Source organism: Lissotriton vulgaris, chromosome 3_1 (assembly GCF_964263255.1).
Source record: "Lissotriton vulgaris chromosome 3_1, aLisVul1.2, whole genome shotgun sequence".
NCBI classification, from domain to species: Eukaryota; Metazoa; Chordata; class Amphibia; order Caudata; family Salamandridae; genus Lissotriton; species Lissotriton vulgaris.
Genome location: NC_141689.1, coordinates 1855772563 through 1855794991, shown reverse-complemented (window position 1 = coordinate 1855794991; position 22429 = coordinate 1855772563). Strand labels below are relative to the sequence as shown.

At 45.6% G+C, this 22429-nt stretch overlaps 1 protein-coding gene across 1 annotated transcript in view; it reads right to left on the bottom strand.

Annotated features, from left to right (window-relative positions):
* MND1 (meiotic nuclear divisions 1) overlaps window positions 1–22429 on the bottom strand; it is a 403567-nt gene that overhangs the window by 798 nt on the left and 380340 nt on the right. The window contains exon 7 of the mRNA XM_086962315.1: window positions 19879–19923. Coding sequence (XP_086818441.1) covers window positions 19879–19923 — 45 coding nt within the window. The remainder of the gene's footprint in view (window positions 1–19878; window positions 19924–22429) is intronic.

Sequence of the window (22429 nt, the reverse complement as noted above, 5' to 3'; positions counted from 1 at the left end):
CTAACCCTGGGACATAGACCTATGATGTGCAACGATAATCTGACAAGTCTGGAGGCTTTAACATGACCTTTGTTGTGGAGAGTAATCCTCGGTAGAAGGGCCTGAGATGGGGTGAACCAAGAGTATAGTCACAAGATAATGAACCAGAAGGGATAGCTAAAGCTCTCCCTCCAATCTCCAACTTTTTCTATTAAAATGTAATAAAGGTGCAACATACACAAGGGGTACCTTTCATTCAACCACTACACTGACTGGGTGTGGGTCACTGGTAATACTGTGTGGGATTCTCAAAACTATTATCAACTACAACATGTTGAGGTGTCTGAAACAGAAGAAACAGTGTGTAAAAGGGAATTCAGTGATAGCCTGTAGAACAGCTAAACCATCTAGGCTCCCTAGAAGACAGTATCAGGCAGTAGTACAGTATGTTAAATGTTGCACTGGCACAACAAGGTCTTCATCTCTAGGTTTGGTTTCATACAGGGTCACAGGAGGGGTAGACAGGACCCAGTCTCGCCTGTAGGCAGCTGCAACTCAGGATAAGAAAGTTTATTTCCGGGAAGGTTGTCGTTTTGTGTGTGTTGTCAGAAGTGAAGTTCAATTCTTGGTGAAATCGTGGGCCAGAAGAGGTGGAGCTTCCATGGATCAGGGCACACCCTATGGGATCCAGTAACCTCAAAAAGGATGGATTTTCCCACTAACTCAGGCATAAGCATAAGTGCCTGGAGGGAGAAACGCAAAAGTGGACATAGTACACACAAATGCAGGGAGGCTCTAAAGAGAACGCAAATTGGTGGTGGGCCTCAAAGATGAAAGATAAGGTTTGATGTATTTTTGACTCTTAGTTTATTGACTAAGAGAACAGCTTCAGGGCCCCATCACAAAGAAGTCATTATGTCAACATTTTTTAAATTTTCAATTCGTAAGTAAAATGGAGTGATGGATTAGTACACGAGATGTGGAGGATGATGAATCTCTGGATACAGATGTGGGATTTATATTGTGAGTATGTAGAAATGAAAGATAGCCTTCAAAACATTGATCAAATAGTTTTTTGCTTGCTTTTCAGTTAGCAGACAGCAACATTTGTTAAGCATAAGGAGCATTTGAGCTTTGTGAAGACAATGATGCCTAATCAAGAATAAACAAAATAAACAATTGTGAAAGACAGAAAATAATAAAACATTCTTTGGATTTATTTATTGAAAACGCTTTTGGAATTAATTTAAACAAAGGAACTTAATAATCCCACAACTTCGCAAGTGGATCAGCAGAGTATGATGTGGTCTGTGACAAATTAAATTACAGCTAGTATGAGACACAGGAACTCGCCAAGCACCGAATAAACTACAACATGTAATAAATGTAGGTGCAATTACACAAAGAGGTGCTACGTACAAATCAAAAATTGAGTTTACTCTGGTAAGACTGTCGCAACACATTTAGTGTCAATGTATATACACAGTGGACTGTAGGATTTGCATTTACATGGGTCTTCCTCAGGCTTGAGGATTGTTGTATGATCTGCTCTTGTCATGCTGTTGGTCACACACTACCCCTGTAAGAAGCAGTTCAATAGTATTGGCAGCTGTTTGGACAGGATGTTCTTTAATGACTGGTAATATTCTGAGGTGTACTCATCTGGGCATGGAGCTTTATTGTTTTTTTAAGTTGGGAGTGACAGTCTACATTTCATCCTTCCAATTCACTCTGGCTAGTTCTGTCACTGTGTGTTGGGTAGTCCACAAATATCAGTCTCTTTAAAACATTTGCTCCGTGTAAAATATGTGGTAGAATTCTTGGAACAGCTCTACCACTCAGAACCTTTGCTTCTACAAACTGACCTAAGTACAGTTTGTTCTGCTCCGTTCTCCATCTCCTTGCTAGAGTTTCTCAGCTTTGTTGCCCTTCTTGTAGAAGTGTTGCCTAAGCCTTAACATTGCCAATTCCCGCACAGTTGTTTTGGAGAAGATTTAGCTCCCCTCTAATTGTAGCAATGTGCCTCATTGTTTGTTAAGAGCTATTTTTTTTATCTTGCTGCTTCCAGTTCAACAAACACTCTCAGATGATCTTCCAACAGTCCTCTATGCACCCTTTAGCTCTTTCTACTAAAGTTATAAATGTTACCCATAGCATTGCCTAAAAGTCTTCCCAAGTATTGGCAAGATAGATGCCTCCTATCCTGTTACTATAAGAAAAGTTAGTGATTCAATCTGTTAGCTCTTGTTTATATAGGGAATTCTTGAGGAGCTTGGCCTGGAGCCTTCAATAATGTTGGTGGGCCCCCACAGGAGCACACGCTTGCAGATTCACCAGCAATTCAACAGCAGTGCTCCCACCACTCTTCTGTGACACTTCTGTATTCCATCAAGGCTGCTCAGGCTACACAGTACCTTCCACCACCGTGTCAAGTTGGCCTCTGTCAACTTCCACCCATGACTGCAAAGCAGCAGGCTCAACCAAAGCCTGTCCTTACTTTACCACTGGGGCCGCTACCAACTCCATGCCCTTCAATTGTTGACAAATGATACACAGATGATGGACGGAATGCAGAGCAAATCAAACATTCACTCCAAGTCAGGAGCTCTGGGTTAAATCCATTGTTTTTTTGCTCACAATGCCACCCCAGATCAGACCCAGCCATATGTACATCAGTCTTGACCCTGTGCCTCAGGGGAGCAGTCCAGTCCGAACTGACAAGCCAGGTCTTCCCTGGACCGGAGAAAAGCATCCTGGGACCGGTTTCCGGGCATCAACCCTCATCAGCCAAGCTAGCTTGAATCCAGTGGCACAGTGAGCCCAGGACCCAAGTTTGGGAATACCCGGCGCACTTAGGGCGAGAAAACAAAAGACACATAGATGATAGACGGAATGCAGAGCAAATCAAACATTCACCCCCAGTCAAGAGATCTGGGTTAAATCCATTGTTCTTTTGCTCACTATGCCACCCCAGTTGAGACCCAGCCATATGAAAATCAGTCTTGACCCTGTGCCTCATGGGAACAGTCAAGCCCGAACTGCCAAGCCAGGTCCTCCCTGGACCGGAAACAAGCATCCTGGGACCGGTTTCCGGGCATCACCCCTCATCAGCCAGGCTAGCTTGAATCCAGCGGCATAGTGAGCCTGGGACCCACATATGGGAATACCCGGCGCACTTAGCTGTGTGTCTTTTGTTTTCTCTCCCTAAGTGCGCCGGGTATTCCCAGATGTGGGTCCCAGGCTCACTGTGCCACTGGATTCAAGCTAGCCTGGCTGATGAGGGGTGATGCCCGGAAACCGGTCCCAGGATGCTTGTTTCCGGTCCAGGGAGGACCTGGCTTGACAGTTCGGGCTTGACTGTTCCCATGAGGCACAGGGTCAAAACTGATTTTCATATGGCTGGGTCTGAACTGGGGTGGCACGGTGAGCAAAAGAATGAGGGATTTAACCCAGATCTCTTGACAGGGGGTGAATGTTTGATTTGCTCGGTATTCCGTTAATCAGCTGTGTGTCTTTTGTTTTCTCTCCCTGATTAAGGGAATACAGAGCCAATCAAACATTCACCCCCAGTCAAGAGATCTGGGTTAAATCCATCATTATGTTGCTCAGCTTGCCACCCCAGTTCAGACCCAGCCATATGAAAATCAGTCTTGACCCTGTGCCTCATGGGAACAGTAAAGCCTGAACTGCCAAGCCAGGTCCTCCCTGGACCGGAAACAAGCCTCCGGGGACTGGTTTCAGGGCTTTACCCCTCATCAGCCAGGCTAGCTTGAATCCAGTGGCACAATTCAATTCAACTGTTGATACCATCATAGCATTCAAAACTCTTTGAGCCACCTTGCCCATGCAACTTCAGAGGAGTGACCGGCAGTAGTGATCAGATCTGCTCGTCTCTCTATTGCCTCAGATCTTTAGCCATGGAGGACATGGAATGACAATCCATAGGTAGGCAGAGGAGAAGGGTTGCGAGATTAGGTGCCAACCTCCAATGCTGCCACCATCATGGATGGAAATCCCTTTTCTAGATTTTTGACAAACATGAATACTCAGTGGAAAAGTATGCAAACATCACACCCAAGTCAGAAACAAATGTGCTGACAGAACTAAAACAAACATTACAAATTGCACACAAAACACAAGATCCACTTCTGCCTTCTGTATGTATACACTCCCCATCACATGCACACCCACTCACGCTACAGACTCTCACCTCAAACTTCCTAACCCAAGACACGCTCAATTCTTGGACAAAAGTTCAGTAATTCTAACATTCACTCACTCACTTCTTTTCAGTGCTTGAAATGGAAAAATAAATGTGCAGGTACTCTGAACCAGAGTACCTGCTTGTTTCTGAGAAGTGTTGGTACTCTCCAATGAAACGTACTACGTCGCTCTTGAGAAGTGATGGTACTCTCCCACTCAAAATAAAATAGTGCCTGTACTTTGTACCGGCCCATTTAAAGCACTGTTCTTTTTATCTCTATTATTGCATTCCTTTAGCAGTGACTAGTCTATTGTTTAACAAGCGCCCAGAAATGTTTTAAAACATGGTTACACACTTTAAAGAATCTTCAAATCATTGAAACGAGAACTATTAGCACCCTGACGATATCCCCTAAATACCAAAAAAACAGATCCATTATTTTGACTTTTCCATCACCTTCAGTAGAAAATATCAAGACACTTGGTTCTTTAGCTTCGGCTTTCTGGAACTTTTTAGATGCCGTTTTTAAAGGAATTTCGCTTTTATTTACATATTTATAACCACATCTCACTCATTTGCATTTTCATCATGTCTTTGCCCATGCCCCGTAACCACTGGATTGGATTCTGCTTTTATAGATGTTTGATCAAAGTGAGGTGTGCTGGGTAACATGCAAGCAAACATACCTCACACACAGCAAGGCCCCTTTTTAGGTCTCGGCCTGGCGAAAAGCAGCGCATGCGCTGCTCTGCCATGCAGAGGACTTTTGGAATCGATACGATTCCAGCATGCACGCAGGGAGACAAACTAGAGAAAAGATGTTATGTTATGTTATATTTAATTTGTAAAGCGCACGGCTACTTGGAAGTGTCCCGGCGCTAGCTTCCGAAAGAAAGAAATGCCTCTTCAACTGATTAAAAAAGCAACGTTTTGAGTTTCTTCTTGAACAGCAATGAGACTTGAATGCTTCGCAGGACTAAGGGCAACAGATTCCAGGCCAAACCAGCCCCTTGCACAAAGGAACTGCCACCCAGACTCTGGCGCTTGAACTTCGGGATCTGCATCAGCAATTGAGCAGAGGACCGAAGCTGTCTCCCTGGCACATAGAAGGCTAATCTCTTTTGCAGGTAAATAGGGCCGGTGCCATACAGGGCCCGATGAGCAATGGTCAGAAATATTAAATTGTAGGCGTGATTCAACTGGGAGCCAGTGCAGGGAACGCAAATGTGACCGAACACTGTCCCTAGGAGACAAACCCGCGAGAAGTCTAACCGCAGAGTTTTGCACAACTTGCAATTTTTTTACAAGGGACCCCGGACAGCCGACCAAGAGGGCATTGGCTTAGTCCAAACGGGACAAAATTAACGCACAAACCACTGTTCTCTAGAAGTGCTAGGCAAAAAAGGGAGAAGCTTCCTCAAACTCTTAAGCATGCCAAAGCAGGTGCCAGATAATTTCTTCACCCTGAGTCGCAAAGTTCAGATTTTCATCGAACCAGACGCCAAGGTTTTTTACGGCTCCTATTCTTTCAGAGGGTCGGGGGAAACCCAGAGGCCAAAACCGCTCTTTGAAATCCGATGGAAAGGAGCCAAACAGCAGCACCTCCGACTTCCCCTCATTACATTTTAGCTGAGCATTGGCCAAACAGTGGAAGACTGAGGATAAACAGTGTTGGGCTATCCCAACGGAGTCTTCCCCCTTGGGCCATGTAAACAACAGCTGAGTATCATCTGCGTATGCCATAACCGTAGCCCCCAGGGACTCCGCCAGAACCACCAGCGGAGTCACATAGATGTTAAACAGGAGGGGACTAAATGATGAACCCTGCGGCACCCCTGTAGTCATAGACATGGACGCAGAGGCAAACGGGGGGAGCCAGACCTGCTGCTGCCGGCCCTCCAGGAAGAAGCGAATCCCTTGAAGAGCCTTGCCGGAGATGCCTGTAGCCGATAGGCGATTGAGAAGCAAGGCAATGCCGCCGAGAGATCAAGCATAACTAATGCTGCTTTCCTGCCGGTATCCAAACACTCCCGAATTGCCTCAGTAAACTCCAGCAACGCGGATTCCGCGCTATGCGCAGCGCGGAAGCCCGACTGAGCCGGATGAAGCTTGTTTTCCGCCTCACCAAAATTGGTGAGTTGGAAGGTGACAGCCTTCTCGCATACTTTCGCCAAACTAGGTAGCAACGAGATAGGGCGGTAATTCACTGGCATCGTTGGATCCAGAGACGGTTTCTTAAGTAAAGGAAGAATCAAGGCATGTTTCCAAGCCTTAGGCACACAAGGCATGTATATTGATTTGTTGATCATGAGATTCACTTCTGTATTTATGGTGTCAGCCAGATCCGACAAAAGCCTGGCAGCACAGGGATCATTGGGTGAGCCAGACATAAGGGCCTTCAGAATTTTAAGGGAGCTGGAAGAATCAACTTGCCTAAACTCCGAAAAGGTAGAGAGTGGTTCAGCCCTGCTAACCGGTGAAGATAACACCGCACCAAGATTCCCCGGAGAAATGGATAACGATTCTTGTATGCTGATTATTTTATCCTTCAAGCATGACGCCAAGGATTTGCACCAAGTATCTGTAACCGGAGTAACAGCCGCCTGTGCACTGAGGGGCCAGAAAACTCTGTACCATAGAGAAGATTTCTTTAGAATTATTTTTTGCTCGTTCAATGCGAGTGGTATAGTGCTGGCCTTTGGCCTCCCCGATGGCCACGTAATAGAGTCTTTGTTTAGCTCTAAGAGTGTTTTTATCAGTTGGGCGGTAGCCACCGGCACGCCAGGCTCTCTCTGCTATTTTGCACTCATGTTTCAGAGTCCTCAGCTTGGAGGAAAACCAAGACTTGGAGGGGGACTCTCTCCTTAGCTTAGATTTGCAAGGAGCAGACAGAGAAACAACTGAGCCAGTAATCCAATCAGCAAACTGGACTACGTTATCCTCCAAGTCCCCTGAAAGGGAGGGGCGGGAAGCAGCCAGAGAAGCACTGAGCATGCCTGAGTCCAGTCTCCTGCAGGCTGGGGGGCGATAGCAGTGGACCAGACGAGAGGGATTCTTCAATGCCCAAGAAAAGAAAATGGGAAAGTGGTCGGACCAAGCAACCGTCCTCGGTCTCTTCACCAATATAGGGAAGTTGGCATGTGCATGCGGGGATTGGATGCTTTACTGGCAGCATGATACACTGGGGACTTTTTTTCTTCTGATGTAAAAGAATATAGCAAACACATCCAAGAAGAAAAAAATATTACTTAAGAAAAGCGTGTCCTCTTACCAGTGTTTGTGAAAACAAAGTAGGCGTTTGCCAAAGTAGGTGAGGCAGCTTATTCAGTGAGGTGAGGCAGCTTATCAAGTTTTGCCGCCAGAGCTGAATGCTGTCACAGAGCACCCCCCACTCCTTTTTTAACTGTGTGTAACTTTTAAAAACATCACTTTTAATCCCCCTGAATCCCCCTACCTGCGTACTTTGCACAGCTCTTGTTCATCAGGACTTTGCCCCCAGCCCCGGTCCACCACGGCAGGAGCCGTTTGAGTGGAGGGTGGGGCCAAGCTCTCCCAGCTGACTCGACATGGGCGGGGAAGGGGCGGAAGCACTTTGGACTTCCCTACATCAGCGCCGGGGTCTGGGACAACAGCGGAGCAAGGTGAGGCAGCTTATCCATTGTTGCCGCCAGAGCTGAACGCTGTCACAGAGCACCCCCCACTCCTTTTTTAACCGTGTGTAACTTTTAAAAACATCACTTTTAATCCCCCTGAATCCCCCTACCTGCGTACTTTGCACAGCTCTTGCTCATCGGGACTTTGCCCCCAGCCCCGGTCCACCGCGGCAGGAGCCGTTTGAGTGGAGGGCGGGGCCAAACTCTCCCAGCTGACTCGACAGGGGCGGAAGCACTTTGGACTTCCCTACATTAACTTATGGGCCTCTGGACGCGCAGCGGACGCGCCGCTGGTGCGCTGAAGGAGCGCCAAAGGAAAGCCCGTCTGCGCCCGTCCGCGACCTTCCGGGACCAGGGGCCAGGAACCCTGCCCTTAAAGCCACACTCCCGAGAAGAGTCCTTACCTATACCAGATCAGAACGGACATAGTCTTTCCGCAGTGCCAGCACTTGTTAGATATAGAACAAGGGCTGTACTGTCCGGTATGTGCGTTCAGGGGAGACATTAGGAACAATAGGCTTGAAACAGAGGCAGAAACGACCAAATGGAAAATAGTTAAAATGGGACTAAATAACAGCAGATCCCTACCCAAACACGCGCTGGAAATCAAGCTACTGCTGCAAGAAGAGCGCCTAGAGGCTCTCTTCATTACTGAAAGTTGGCTCAGAGATAGTTCAGCCCCAGATATCGCAGAAGCATTACCCCCTGGCTATAAAATTGCCCGCCTCGATAGGGAAGGAGCAATGGGAGGAGGACTGGCTATCGTACACCAGGCACAACTTGAATGTACAATATCTCCCCTTAATATCAACAACTCCGAAGCCTGTGGCTTCAGACTATCCTTCCCTGCAACAAGCTCCTTTACGGGAGGGCTAATCTGTAGGCCCCCGGGACCATAGTCCGGGTTCCTGGGTTCCCAGACCATCTGGCAAGTATGCTCATAGAGAAAAACTCCATAACAGTGTTAGGTGACTTCAATCTCCACTTGGATGATCTCCATGACCCCTGTGCTAAGAGGTGCCTAACCGACATGGAAGCCTTACAGCTCCCACAACTGGTCCCCTCCGCCACACATGAGAAAGGACACCTTTTAGACCCTATTTTCTCAAACGACCAAAGACTAAAAGTATCAGACCCACTCTGGATGCCATGGACAGATCATGCCTTGATTCCATTCCAACTCCAAATCCCCATTACAGTACCTAACAAAACCCGTATAGTTACAGGACGGAAATGGCCCAAAAGTGTACCGGAGGCCTGGATCCGTGATCTGTAATCCTCTACACCCCCGAAACTAAAGATCTATACGAGGCCCTTAGTAACTGGCATACATGGATAAACAGCTCCATCAATAGGAACTTCAGGAAGCCAGGCCCCCTATCTCATAAAAACACCAACCGATCCTCCTGGTTCTCTCCCACGCTAGTGCAGCAGAAAAAGGGCTGTAAAAAGCTAGAACGAGAGTGGAGGAAGTAGTATGACCCCGAACTAAAAACAACATATAGAGTCGCCATACGGCGCTATCAAACAAGCGTCCGGAAAGCACAGGACATCTTCTATGAAGAAAGAATTGCCAAATCCTCTAATTCTCAGAGGGAACTCTTTAAGATTGTAAAAACCCTTACTAGCTCCGCTCAAGAGCCCAACAGCCCAGAACATTCCAAAGAAAGGTGCAATGGGTTGGCAACCTTCTTTAAAAACAAAATTGAAATTATCTATAATTCCTTCCAGCCCAAATCCCCAATTGGGAACACCCCCCTCCTAACCCCCCCCCCCCCCCCCCCCCCCAATCACCCGAATCTCAGACCTTAGATCCGCGGGACGGACCAGTCCTCATGACTATCCCCGCCCATAAAATCAGATCAGGTATCCGCACTACTAAACAACATTAAATCAGGCTCTCTCTTAGACCCAGCGCCTCCCAACATTCTCGCCCAAGGTGGGGAATCAGTCACCACTCAACTGAGGAACCTCATCAACCTTTCGTTTGAACAGGGCGTGGACCCAAAGGAATGGATACACGCCATCATCAAACCCCTGCTGAAAAAATCACACCTGGACCCAGTTGAATTGTCTAATTATCGTCCAATATCCCTTCTGCCAATAGTGGGCAAAATGGCAGAAAAACACGTGAACTCCGCAATCTCCATCTTCCTCGAAAATAATAATGTCATCCATCAAACACAAATGGGGTTTAGACCCAAGCATAGCACTGAGTCAGCACTGTTAGTGGTCACTATAAAACTCAAAGCCATCTTAGACCAGGGAAAAATGGCCGCTGTGGTGCTCCTCGATCTTAGCGCCGCATTCGATACGGTTGACCACACAGTACTAACCCAGAGAATGGAAGAGGTGGGTATAAAAGGTACAGCAAAAGAATGGGTGGCTTCCTTTTTGAGGGACAGGTCCTTCCAATGTGTGGAGGGTGGGTTCAAGTCAGATCCCTTCCCAGCACCTTGGGGAGTGCCTCACGGCTCATCCCTGAGCCCCACCCATTTTAACATTTACCTTAGTCCACTAGCCCTGATTATTCACGAATTTGGAATCTCCGTCGTTTTATACAACTAGTTTTTTCAATCTCAGATACCTTGAATTCTGACCTTCGACAGCTTGTTCCCTGGCTCGAGAAAATCAGATCTTGGATGGCAGACTGTAAACTTAAGTTAAACGGTGACAAAACTGAGCTGATGATTCTGGGTAACAACCTCAAGCCCCACATGGTCATCCCATGGCCCATCAGCTGGGGACTACCTCCTTCACCCGATACCGGCCATAAAAAACCTCGGCATGTGGCTAGATAAAAATCTCACAATGGAGATACAGGCTAAAAAGCTACACTGTACCTGCTTTGGGACATTACGTCTGCTTAGAAAGATCATGCCCCTACTTCCAAAGGATGGTAAGAAAACAGTGGTCCAGGCCCTGTTGGTCTCAAAGCTGGACTACGGCAACTCCTTCTTTCTGGGTTCCCCGAAATATGTAGTCAACCGTCTCCAGGTCGTCCAAAACGCATTAGCACGGCTACTACTAAACGTACCCAGACGTCAGTCAATTAAACCCAGACTGAAGAAACTACACTGGCTCCCTGTTCAGGCTCGAATTAAATTTAAATCCCTCAACCTGGCTCATCGTGCTATGCACGGAAGGGGCCCGGCACTCATTCAAAACCTGGCCACCCACTACAATCCCCAATGACAACTCAGGTCCAGTTCAAAGTTTCTCATGAAGAGCACCATAACCAAAAGAGCCAGATGGGGGGAAAGGTATTTTTCCCATTTGATACCTAAACTCTGGAACAGCCTAGATCCAGACATCCGATCTATCCAAGAAGAAACACAGTTCAGGAAAAAACTTAAGACCCGGCTTTTCCCACAGGACTAGTCTCCCTCTCTCGCTGTACTGCTTCTTAGCGCTGAGATGCCCAAGGGTAGTCACGCGCTCTACAAATCCCATAAACATAAAGTCAAACTCACTCTCTAGTACTCACTCTATACTACTCTCTACTACTCACGCTCTACTACTGACTCTCTACTACTTTCTACTACTCAGTCTACTACTCTTTTCTATTCACTCTCTCTACTACTCTACTATTCACTCTCTCTACTATTCACTCTCTACTACTCTACTATTCACTTTCTCTACTACTCACTCTCTACTCACTCTCTACTACTCTCCAGTATTCACGCTCTCCTACGCTCTACTACTCACTCTCTACTACTCACTACTACTCCCTCTTTACTATTCACTCTCTACTACTCTCTATTACTCCCTCTCAACTACTCCCTCTCTACTACTCCCTCTCTACTACTCTGCTACTCACTTTCCACTACACTCTCTACAACTCTACTAACTCTCTCTACAACTCACACTCTACTAGTCTCTACTCACTCTACTACTCTCTACTCCTCTACTCTCTACTACTCACTCTCTACTATTCCCTCTACTCACTCTATACTACTCACTCTACTACTCACTCTCTCTACCTCTTTACCCGTCTACCTCTACCAGTCTACCTCTCTACCTCTACCCACCTCTCTACCTCTACCTACCTCTCTACGCGCACACATTAAAAAAAAAAATATATATATAAATGTAGATGCATATATATATGCATATGCATTTATATATATATGCATATATATGCATATATATATATATATATATATATATATATATATATATATATATATATATGTATATATATATATGTATTGTTAGAAATGGGATCTCTGGTTGGCTAAGGCTAGCGCCGAAGCCAGGCAGAGACCACCACTCTAGTCATTGCAAGGGAGTTACACGCCAAGATAACCCCTGCTCACCCCCTTGGTAGCTTGGCGCAAGCAGTCAGGCTTATCCCGGAGGCAATGTGTAAAGCATTTGCGCACGCACACACCAGCAACATTCCAGGCACACTACAACAGGAACTCCACACAAGGTTATATCAAAAATACCCTTTGTATTCTCAAAACACATTAGAATAGTAAACACATACTGTACACTGTGCCAACTGGCACTGGCAAATATTTACAAGGGATTATGTACACCTGACAGGGCCACATGGAGCACTGTCAGAACCATCACAAGGTGAACTTGGTAAAAGTAAAATAGATAGCTTGGTAAAAGTAAAATAGATCATAAAACGTACAACCAGTAAACACTGGTAATCACTGTACTTTACATCAGCCCGGGACATAAACTACATTATGCACAGTATCACACAAGTCTAAATACATTAGACCCTAACCACCTAAGTATAAATCACAATAGGGGCGTAAATCACACAGAAAAGTATAATCTCACTAACACAAACCCAGAATAGTCAAACCAACCTCCTAATCATAAACCATATTTTAGAGGCATCAAACAGGGTGCGTAAAACATACTATACACAATATATTTCCTAGCACCAAAAGCATAGTTAGCACATAAATCACATTAGGGCCTGGAGCCCTATAAATGTAACAATCCCCCTGGCCAACTGGCCATTTCAAAAGGGGGCTAAAATGCTCTATGTCCACAAAGTCAGGGCTGCTGCCTGGGCAGTGAAGGACAAGGGTGTGCCACTGAGCAAAAACTAAACGTTGCAGCTGCCCACTACTTGCTGGGCAGCTGAGAACCATAACATGGGGGCCTAAACAATGCAGCTGGCACTAACTGCTGTGCAGCTGGGGAAGGCCTGGCACCTCTGTGCCACTTCTGTCCCTCTCAGGGACTCTCACAAGAATTTCCCCTAAACGGTGCAGCTGCCCACTACTTGCTGGGCAGCTGTGGAGTAGAAATGTGGCATGGGCACTCACTGGCCCTTTTAACAAAAATGCGCCAAACGTTGGAGCCACACGGGGCTCTGAAAGTAAATGATGCACTCAAAACACTGTGGAGCGCAGTGGCGCTGTAAACAGAGAGTAGGCTAGGGCAGGAGCTATCTAGGCTCTGAAAACAACTATGACCCCCCTAATAAAGCATGGGCCCTTCTGGGCCTGGGCAAAGACTGATCGCCAAATGTTGGGAGCCATCTGGCTCTTAAAATAAACATGCCATCACTGTTGCAGCAGCCCGCAACTGCGGCGCCGCTGTACAGATCAGCCTCACTCTGGGGGGTTACTAGCGGAATGCCCATGGGGTCCGCTGGCCCTTTAAACACCTGTGTCCAATGTTGGAGGGGCCCTCTGCATCCACGGGGCCGCTCTGACCGGGCGCCTCTGCCCGATACTATTTGCTGTGAGCCACACTCACCTGGGCTCTTCTCTCCGTCGGTGTCGTCTCCTCTCTGGGGACAGCGGCAAGTCTCTGCCTCCGGAGCTCCCCTCACTCCTGGGAGCCCCGCCACAAAATGTGTCGCGCCAGGATGGGGAGCCTCTTTACCTGGTCCCCCGTATCGGGACCGGGACTTGGAAAATGGAGCCTGTGAGGCTCTGCGCGGTTTCTCCCCTGCCGGGGGGAAGCGGGAGTGAAGCCCAGGAGGCGCCGGCCTGCGTCATCGGCCCCGCCCACAATCAGGCGGTAGGCCGGTCTTCGGCTTCCGGTGCTCCTCCCGGGCTGCGGAGGTGAAACGCAGGGTAGGCACCCGCTTTAGAGATAAAATAAAGAAGCGGCCATAATCGGGGTGGGCACCCGAAATTGAATATAAAAAAACAAGCAGACAATGCAGGGTGGGCACCTGCAAGTCAATACCAAAATAAGCGGGGTGGGCACCCGCAATGCTCACAGGGAGGAAAGAATCCCCAGGCAGGGGGAATCCCTTTTCAGTAGCGGCACGCAGTCCAGCGCTGCATGGAGAAGGCAAAGCACTCCCAGGGTGCCCCAGTAGCATAAGAAGCCCTAGAATTAAAGCAGGGCAGAAGGGTCCCAAGAAGTCCTCCAGGCATCCAGGGGCAGGGCAGAGCCCAGGGAGGCAAGCCTTCCCCTGGGCCCCAGCAGCAGCACACTCCTGGTAGATTCAAGTCACAAGTAAAAACATTTACTTGGGTCACAGCCCCTTATTTATACAGCTTTTATCCTTTGTGAAACAGCACAGGGCTAGGAGGGAACCAGATACAACTGGTTCAGGAGCACTTGAGCACTTTGTTTTGCTCAGCTCCTCTCCTCTATTTTCAGGACTGGCAAGGGACATCAGACACACCCCAGGGGGTGGAGCCAGCATTGTGAAGGGGAGGCCCAGTCCTATTCAGGTCCCAGGTGCAACTCCTCCCTCCCATCTGCATGCAGATACCCTATTCACCACCGGGCAGACCCATCCTGGCTCCTGGACCCAAGCACACCAGCCAGCCCCTGTCAATCACAAGCCAGACATACAATTCACATCAGGCAGACAGACACTGCACACAGAAATGCCAACTTATAAAAGTGGCACTTCTCCACTAGACACAATAAATCTGCGCACACTGTTGCGCAGCATTTAATTTTAACGAGTTTGCACATGCCAAACTCGCCCTCGCACTCCTCTCACATCAGGAATTACCATGGACACACATATTCCCCATGCATTCCTATGGGAGGGCAGGCCAATCTCACCACACACACTCAAAGAGCGCACGCACTTTATACTGGCCTACAGTGCCAAAGTGCACAGAGACCAGAAATCACTACCATTATGTCATATTAAAAGGCAAAAAGTTCAGGGGTGAACCAGCCAAAAGGGCCAAGTCCAACATATATATAACCCCTTTTTTCTTTCAAGAAGGGTCGCAGTCTTCGGGATGCTCTGATTAACACCCACCCCAGAGAGACAATATCCCTAAGCCCACCATCTGTAACTGATGCCTGGGGCCTACCAAAAGTATTGGGACACTACCCTTGTTCCAATTGTAGTATTTGCCATCTAACGTCACATACAAAATCTCTGAACCTTGAACCAAATAAAGTATGGACGCAGAGAGCTCATACCAACTGCAATTCCACTAACGTGGTATATCTGATAACCTGCCCCTGTGGGCTAAGATATGTTGGCATGACTACTCGCATAGTCAAACTACGAATATTCGAACATCGTAGTAACATCAGATGTGGACTTGTTACTACTAAATTGAGTGAATATTGTTTACATAAAAATCACACGACTAATGATCTGTGATGAACCGTGATTGAACATGTCATCACGAAGAGAAATACCCAATAGATCTTATTTGAAAAAGAGCAGAGATGGGTGTATCGCCTTGGGACATACACAGATGGATATAATGATAATATTCCATGGACCACTGTTTTAAAAGTCTGACTGCCGGCGAACTCTCTAGTCTTTTAGTACCTGACAACTACCTCTAGTTACAAGTCCTACCACTATTACTTCTATTTTGAATCTACTGTATAGTGCCCCTGCATTTCTTTGGGGGTGGGCAGTCCTAACGATATGCTATTTCCTCTAAATTAATTACATAATAACTTTTCCTTAGGGGGTATTTAGGTTTTATCTTTATTCCCCTTCATGTTTATTTAATGCATGTCATAATATTGGCAAAGTTGGTGCAAAATCTTTATTTTAGCCCAAATTCTTTATTTTAGCTGATACCTGCCATCAGTTGGGACTCTCTTCCCCACTCGTTCTACATTATACGATGAGCTGCCGCCTACGTTTTGTATTAAACGAGGAGCCACTCCTTTACGGTGCTCCTCGCTCACAACTAGGACCGTGAGATTGTTTCGAGTGCTTTCTATGGAAACCATCATTTACGCTCATGTCCGTGTTTTCTGTTCATCGTGTTTGTTTCGGCAGCACTAATAGGAGGGGGTACAGCGTTGAGTTAGTTTGGAGCCTCTGATAGGCTTGCGACATAGCTGGCAGGTTACAGCTTCTGTTTGTGACCGGTCCTTCCGCCTTAGTGTGGAAGTTACCCATATGCCATTGGCCTCTCGAGGTAACACCTCCGAGTGATGTCACTGCCGGGTTCCGCATCAGCTCAGCGTTGACACCTCTGAACAAGCTTTATTAACATGGACCTCCCTGACATGACTATCGTCGGGGTCCGGTAATATGAGGTAATACGTAGGTTCCTAACGGGTGCTGAGCGTTGTGGGCATGAGTAGATTGACCTCCAGCTAAGTACTATCATTAGTTAGTATGTTTGTTTTGAACCTCACTCGCTTATTTTTCCATTTACTATTCTCCTTAGGGTGTGCTGAGTTACTTTCACCCCCTCCCGTGGTGCTTTGACAGATTGTACCATTTGTAAGATTGCTGAGCCACTACAGCCCTTAGGTATTGCCCAAAAAGCACTTTTTATGTGTGTGTTCGTTTTTATTACTTTTAGTCCACTTGTTACTTGTTATACCTAATGGGCATTGAGACACCTCTTGATTTATTCTGTGTTCAGACTATCCCGCTATCTATGAGAGAAGAAGGACTGTTGCCCTGCACTCTTGGCTCACGGTGTTTCTTAGCTCACGGTGTTTCTTAGCTGTGAGTATTATATGTGCACAAGCTCACATCTAGTGGCACATATGTCCTTGCTATTGTTACAAGTGCACTCGAAGAGCACTTATAGCATGTGTATTAGAAGGATGACAACAGGTAGGAACGTACTGAAATATCTCCTATTTTTGTTTCTTTCTGTTTAGATGTTTGTCTGTCCTGTTCAAATTAGAAGTAAACTCCGTTCCTCTCTAACTTTGACGGAATCTTAATTTAGTTTTAACATTTTTAACACTAATAACCTCTGGTTAGGGTGGGCCTTAGTGCGCCCATACCACTGAGGTTCATAATTACACTTTTTGGTCCTGACGAATGCCTGAGTAACCGCGCACACATAGGCAGAAACATGTTGACCACACTCCTAGGATGAATCAGAACTTTTAATTTAGTCATCATCCAACACTATGTTTTTATCTATGTCCAATTGGCAAAACCAATAAAATATTTCTTTTTGACACAATTTGGAAATTTTTTAAATCCACTCAAATCACTTTTCACTATCACAAAACCAGCTCCGCAGTAAACTGGCGTTGCAGCACACTAGGGTGGCATTTGGCCACTCCTGGTAGGGCCTGATGGTGAAGCATGTCACCACCTAGGTTGGGGAGTGAGGGCTTTTTAAAATACCTAAATTGGTTTTCTTCACAGGGAACATACAACTGTGTTTATTAATTACATGCTTTTTCTTTCGATTTCTTAGATATAACAGATATAACACTCGTTTGTTGATTGTTTGTTTGATCCCGAGGGGAGCTAGGAGTGTTTACCTCTTTCACCTTCATCTCTTGTTGTACAAGTATATATATATATATATATATATATATATATATATATATATATATATCGCTTCCCATTTGATCCAAGGTACGGGCTTCCAGGCGCTCTTCAGCGGTGCACGCGAAGCACGGCAGAACCCAGCCACGTTTAAATTGACTCCGTTTTCCCCAGAAGGGGAGTTTTGTCTTCATGCACTCTCGGGTATTTTTTCAATTACAGCCATACAGAACGTTTGTAGATCGGTACGGTTTTATTTCTCCAATGTACCAGCAAGCCGGCAACACCTTACGCGTTTCGGTCTCTACGGAGACCTTGCTCACAGGAAGGTGTGAGCAAGGTCTCCGTAGAGACCGAAACGCGTAAGGTGTTGCTGGCACATTGGAGAAATAAAACCGTACCGATCTACAAACGTTGTGTATGGTTGTAATTGAAAAAAATACCCGAGAGTGCATGAAGACAAAACTCCCCATATGCCTGTTATGTACATGAAAGTTTGAAAAACACTAATAGAAGCCAAGCTAAAAAGCCACCTAATTACCTACAGAATTGCTTTAACTTAAAAGAAGGCGAGACCTATTGAATTTTTAATGCTTGTTCTTCTCCACGGGTCAGATGCCTCATCAAATCCTTTCTTCTATTCTTTATTATGAAATGAAACTGCTTCCTTTGTGCTCAGCAAATCTTACCACAGAACCCCAACCACATTTCAGTTACAAATCTTTCAGTTTCCAGCCCACTGATCTTCTGTTATCCAAGTTTTATTTGGCGCAGGGGGACGCTGACACCATGTCTCACCTGGGTCAAAGGGTAACAAGAATCTCGGAGCAGAGGGCCAGTCAGGGACCAAACCCTAAGCTGCTTCAGCGATTCTGTTGCCCCATCAGTTTGCTTTTCACGCTCTGCCTGGATACCGAGATACAGAGTTGCTGTTGCATGCTTATTTCTTGGTCCTTTGCTACCGACTAGATGCACTGAGAAGTGAAGCATATTCCCACCGTAGGTGCATGTTAGGGGACCTGGTTCGTTCCAGTGTCTTTGCTTGGGTTGCAGTGAAGAACAAGGTTCGTTACAGTGTCTTTGTTGGGGTCGCAATGTTAAGCAGTGCTTGGCTCTTTCTGTGGGTGTTCTCCATCACAGTTTCAGCCGGACAAGGCTGTCCAATTTGACACCTCTTCTGCAAATGAGCCTTCCTCTCTCTCAGTGCAGTGGTTCACTACATAAGAAAATGCAAAAGAGCTGGAGAGCAAGGGACTCGCTGGAAGAAAAAGTACAGGAGGCCAGCATCTCCCAGTGTTAGGGTTAGGGCCCACTCTTCCCCAAAGCACAAATATAATAAGGACAGACACACCATAGTTTGTCCTCCACCAAGTCCACCTCTACTACCAATCACACAGATTAGTATTGCTGGGAGGTACAACTGCTCCAGAGCAACACCGGACCAAAGAACATGCAACACTACCGGTTCTTGCTTCAGCAACAGGTTCCGAAGAGGGAGAAGATTTCACCTGAGTCACCAGTCTATTCACTGATGGCTGTACTAGGCAGTGTCAATGCAGTACTTCGAATGGAAACTACTCAAAAAACATTTATATTGATCTAATTAATACATCTGAATGAAGGGCACTTGCCAAAGAGGCAGCCAAATGCTGTGACCGCACAACTTAATTGGTAAACAATTTATTGTGTATGGGGGCACACAAGTGTTAAGAAATACGACTTGATAGAAATATGTGCAACACCTGAAGTATTTGGAAATCGTATGTGAAAATTCTCGATTTTGCCATTTCCGGCCAAGATTTGAAAAATCTGAAACTCTTATATAGTTTTTATCTCTGGGCTGTATTTCAGACAGAGATTTTGACATTTAGATGGCACCACGAATCACAGTGGATCACTTCTAAACTCTCTCAGACATTTGAGGGCCATGAAATCCAGCTAGCAAGTATTTCTTCCCGCACAATTAAGCTATACATTACAAATATTAAATAAGTATATTGCATGCATAAACTCCGTTACCATCCTTGTGACATGACAATCTATCGAAGGTATATCAAGGGAAGAATTAAAGAAAGACAACTTACTACTGATTGCCTTTTTACATTTCCTTTAAACATAGGTTTTCTTAAAAACTTAAATCGAGTACAGCACAGAGTAGTTTAACTTTCAGGCACAACAAACATTTACATTTAGGATTTTCAGAGGATAATTATCTTTCAATAATTTGATACATGCTTGCTTCAAATCAAACAATTTGCATTTACAGTGTTGAGGTTGATGGCAAAGGCACAAAAAGCAAAGGATAGAAAAGTGTTTTTTAATGCTGTGCTCAACAGTGCATGCTTAATGGCAGTTGTACATACCTGTCCATCTGTTGACTGCGTCTTTAGCAATCTTGTTGGATTGACCTTCAAGGGGAAAAAAATACAAACAGCATTGAGCAAACGAAGTGTAAATTATGTCTCTTTGTTCTTTGTTGCAATAAACTTACATTTTCTGAACAGTACAATGTAGACATGTCACCTTAGTATCCATCAGCATTATACATTAACAGTACTCAAATCAAATCAGTCTTATTTAACTGAAGGGAAGTACTAAGATAGGAGAGGCGGAAGTCAGTCGAGAGCTAGTATACATAATATCACCCCCACCCAGTAGATACCTGGCTAAGGATTTCAAATAAATATTTCAATTTCGTCCAAATTAGACAATAGTTTGATTCTCTGTGTGTTTCCAATTTGTAAGCGGGGTTGTCTGTAGTTTTCATAGATCACCTCCGCTCCCCACTCATACATATGTAAGCCCTGCTTAGGTCTACACACAATGTGTGACAAACAGCAGAGTCAAACAATTGTTCAATTCCCGTAAGGGGCTTTCACTCCCGTATAGTTCCTTGGTTTTTGTGGACTCAGAAATTGTAGAGTTTGATAAAGGACATTCAGTTGTTTCATTTATAGATTGCTCATTCACAGTCTGCTATACAGGTTGATCAGCCATTTCTTTAAGGTAAGTACTGCACGTTTTCCCAGTGCCGAAGGATATAAGTTTTTACAGAAGCAAGTCAAGTTGAGACCCGTCTGTGGCTGGTGAATATTGTGCAGTTTGACACATCATGGACAATTGCTAGCCGTTCCCACGAGATTATCAATAAACCATTGGTAGAGGATAAGATTGTTCAGCCTTCTGTCCATACGTCAATAATGTTCATGCTAGCCCATTGACTGAGTCAAATCACATCCCTCGTTTGCATCCTCAACGTTCGGAGAAATAAAAAAGTTTAGCTTTGAGGAGTGGGATGGGGGACCAATTCCAGTAGAATAACATCCTGAAATAGAAAAATCTGAGACGGGATTCTTGGAGATATTAATTGTGCATAACTAACAACCTTTTTCAGTCTTCTGGGTGTAATTTATCTTACCAGAAGAGTTTGGCTATCAGGAGGATAGCGGTACAGTAACGGTTGTCTATGAATTGACCAGATACCCATTATAAATCCTTAAAGTTTCTAGGTTTTCAATTGGAGAAGTTAGAACATTTGTCAACAGGCTTCTCCCTATTCTGGCACAAATACTATGTACTACATGGCAATATCTTCAATATTTTTTTTTTTTTTGTCCTCATTCACGCCCTTGGTATCTGAGTAGTAGTGCGTAGAGATAAGTGTACTGTCACAGATAAACTGGTATAGGCATTGGATGTTATGAGGTGGTACGCCCATCAGTACTTCTATATGCTCCCACAGCACCACGTCAAGATAGCCATCAGGGTAGTATGCTGCAGTCAAGTACCCAATCCTATATCGAATCGCCCTATTGGGTATACAGCGTAATCATTGGACTTCGGGGAAAAAAAAAAAAAAAAAAAAAAAAAAAAAAAAACCCCGATCACATACTCAACTATGGCCAATGTAGTAAAGACCAAAAGTTTCTCTTATCTGGATTACCCGATCTTTGTAGGTCCATTTTTGATGTTTGTAGAACTGAAATTCGCCAGTCCTGCAGGGAGGGGGGTAACGGATCTTTCCACTTCTTGCAGATTTCCCGTCTGGCTAACAAGATTCCAAAAAAGAGTAAGTTCTTTGCTGAACCCTGGAATTCTGGTGCAAACCCAAAGATTATAAGAGCGGGGCATGGCCGGACTTGGGAACCTAAGGCGGTAGTGAGCGTAAGACAGACCGCATTCCAAAAAGAAAGTAGCAAAGGGCAATCATAAAACATGTGTAGATCAGAAGCCGCCACCAGACCACATTTAGGGCATGCCACTGCTGAATTGTTAGGGAACTTTGAGAGCCTCTCGGGCGAGTAATACGCCCTATGTAGGGTAAAAAGGTGGTTTCGGCGTAACCAAGATGGTTTCACTATATTCCACAAGATCTTAAGGGACTCAAACCACAGGTTCTCCACATTTTGATTTGGGACGTGTGCGGCCCACAATGTGTTGGGCAAATGAAACTCACCATCAACCTCCTCCAGTAGTAGGTTGTACCAGAATGACACCTCTTTCTTTGTTATAGGCTTGTCAATTAAGAGGGAGACCATGTTGCTATTACCCCCTAACTGAAATCTACCCTTAGCAGAAACCTGTGAGTGTGCCCAGCTACGTATTTGCAGGTATTTAAACCTGGAGAGCCCTGGCCCTATCCTAGAGAATAACACCTCCCATGGGAGTAATCTACCCTCCACAAAGAGGTCCCCCCACTCCTGCAATCCTGCCTCTCTCAGAGGTGCTGCGAGACCATCCAAAAGCCAACTCGGGGACCCGGGTGAGTTCCAGAGTGGAGATCTACCAGAGAAATAATCAAGTTTTATGGAGCGCCTAAGTTTCGACCATGTTTTAGATATATCTCGCAAAACCTTCAATTTTATTTTCTTAAAAAACTTGGGGTCTCCAAACTTAAACAAGAATGCATGCTCA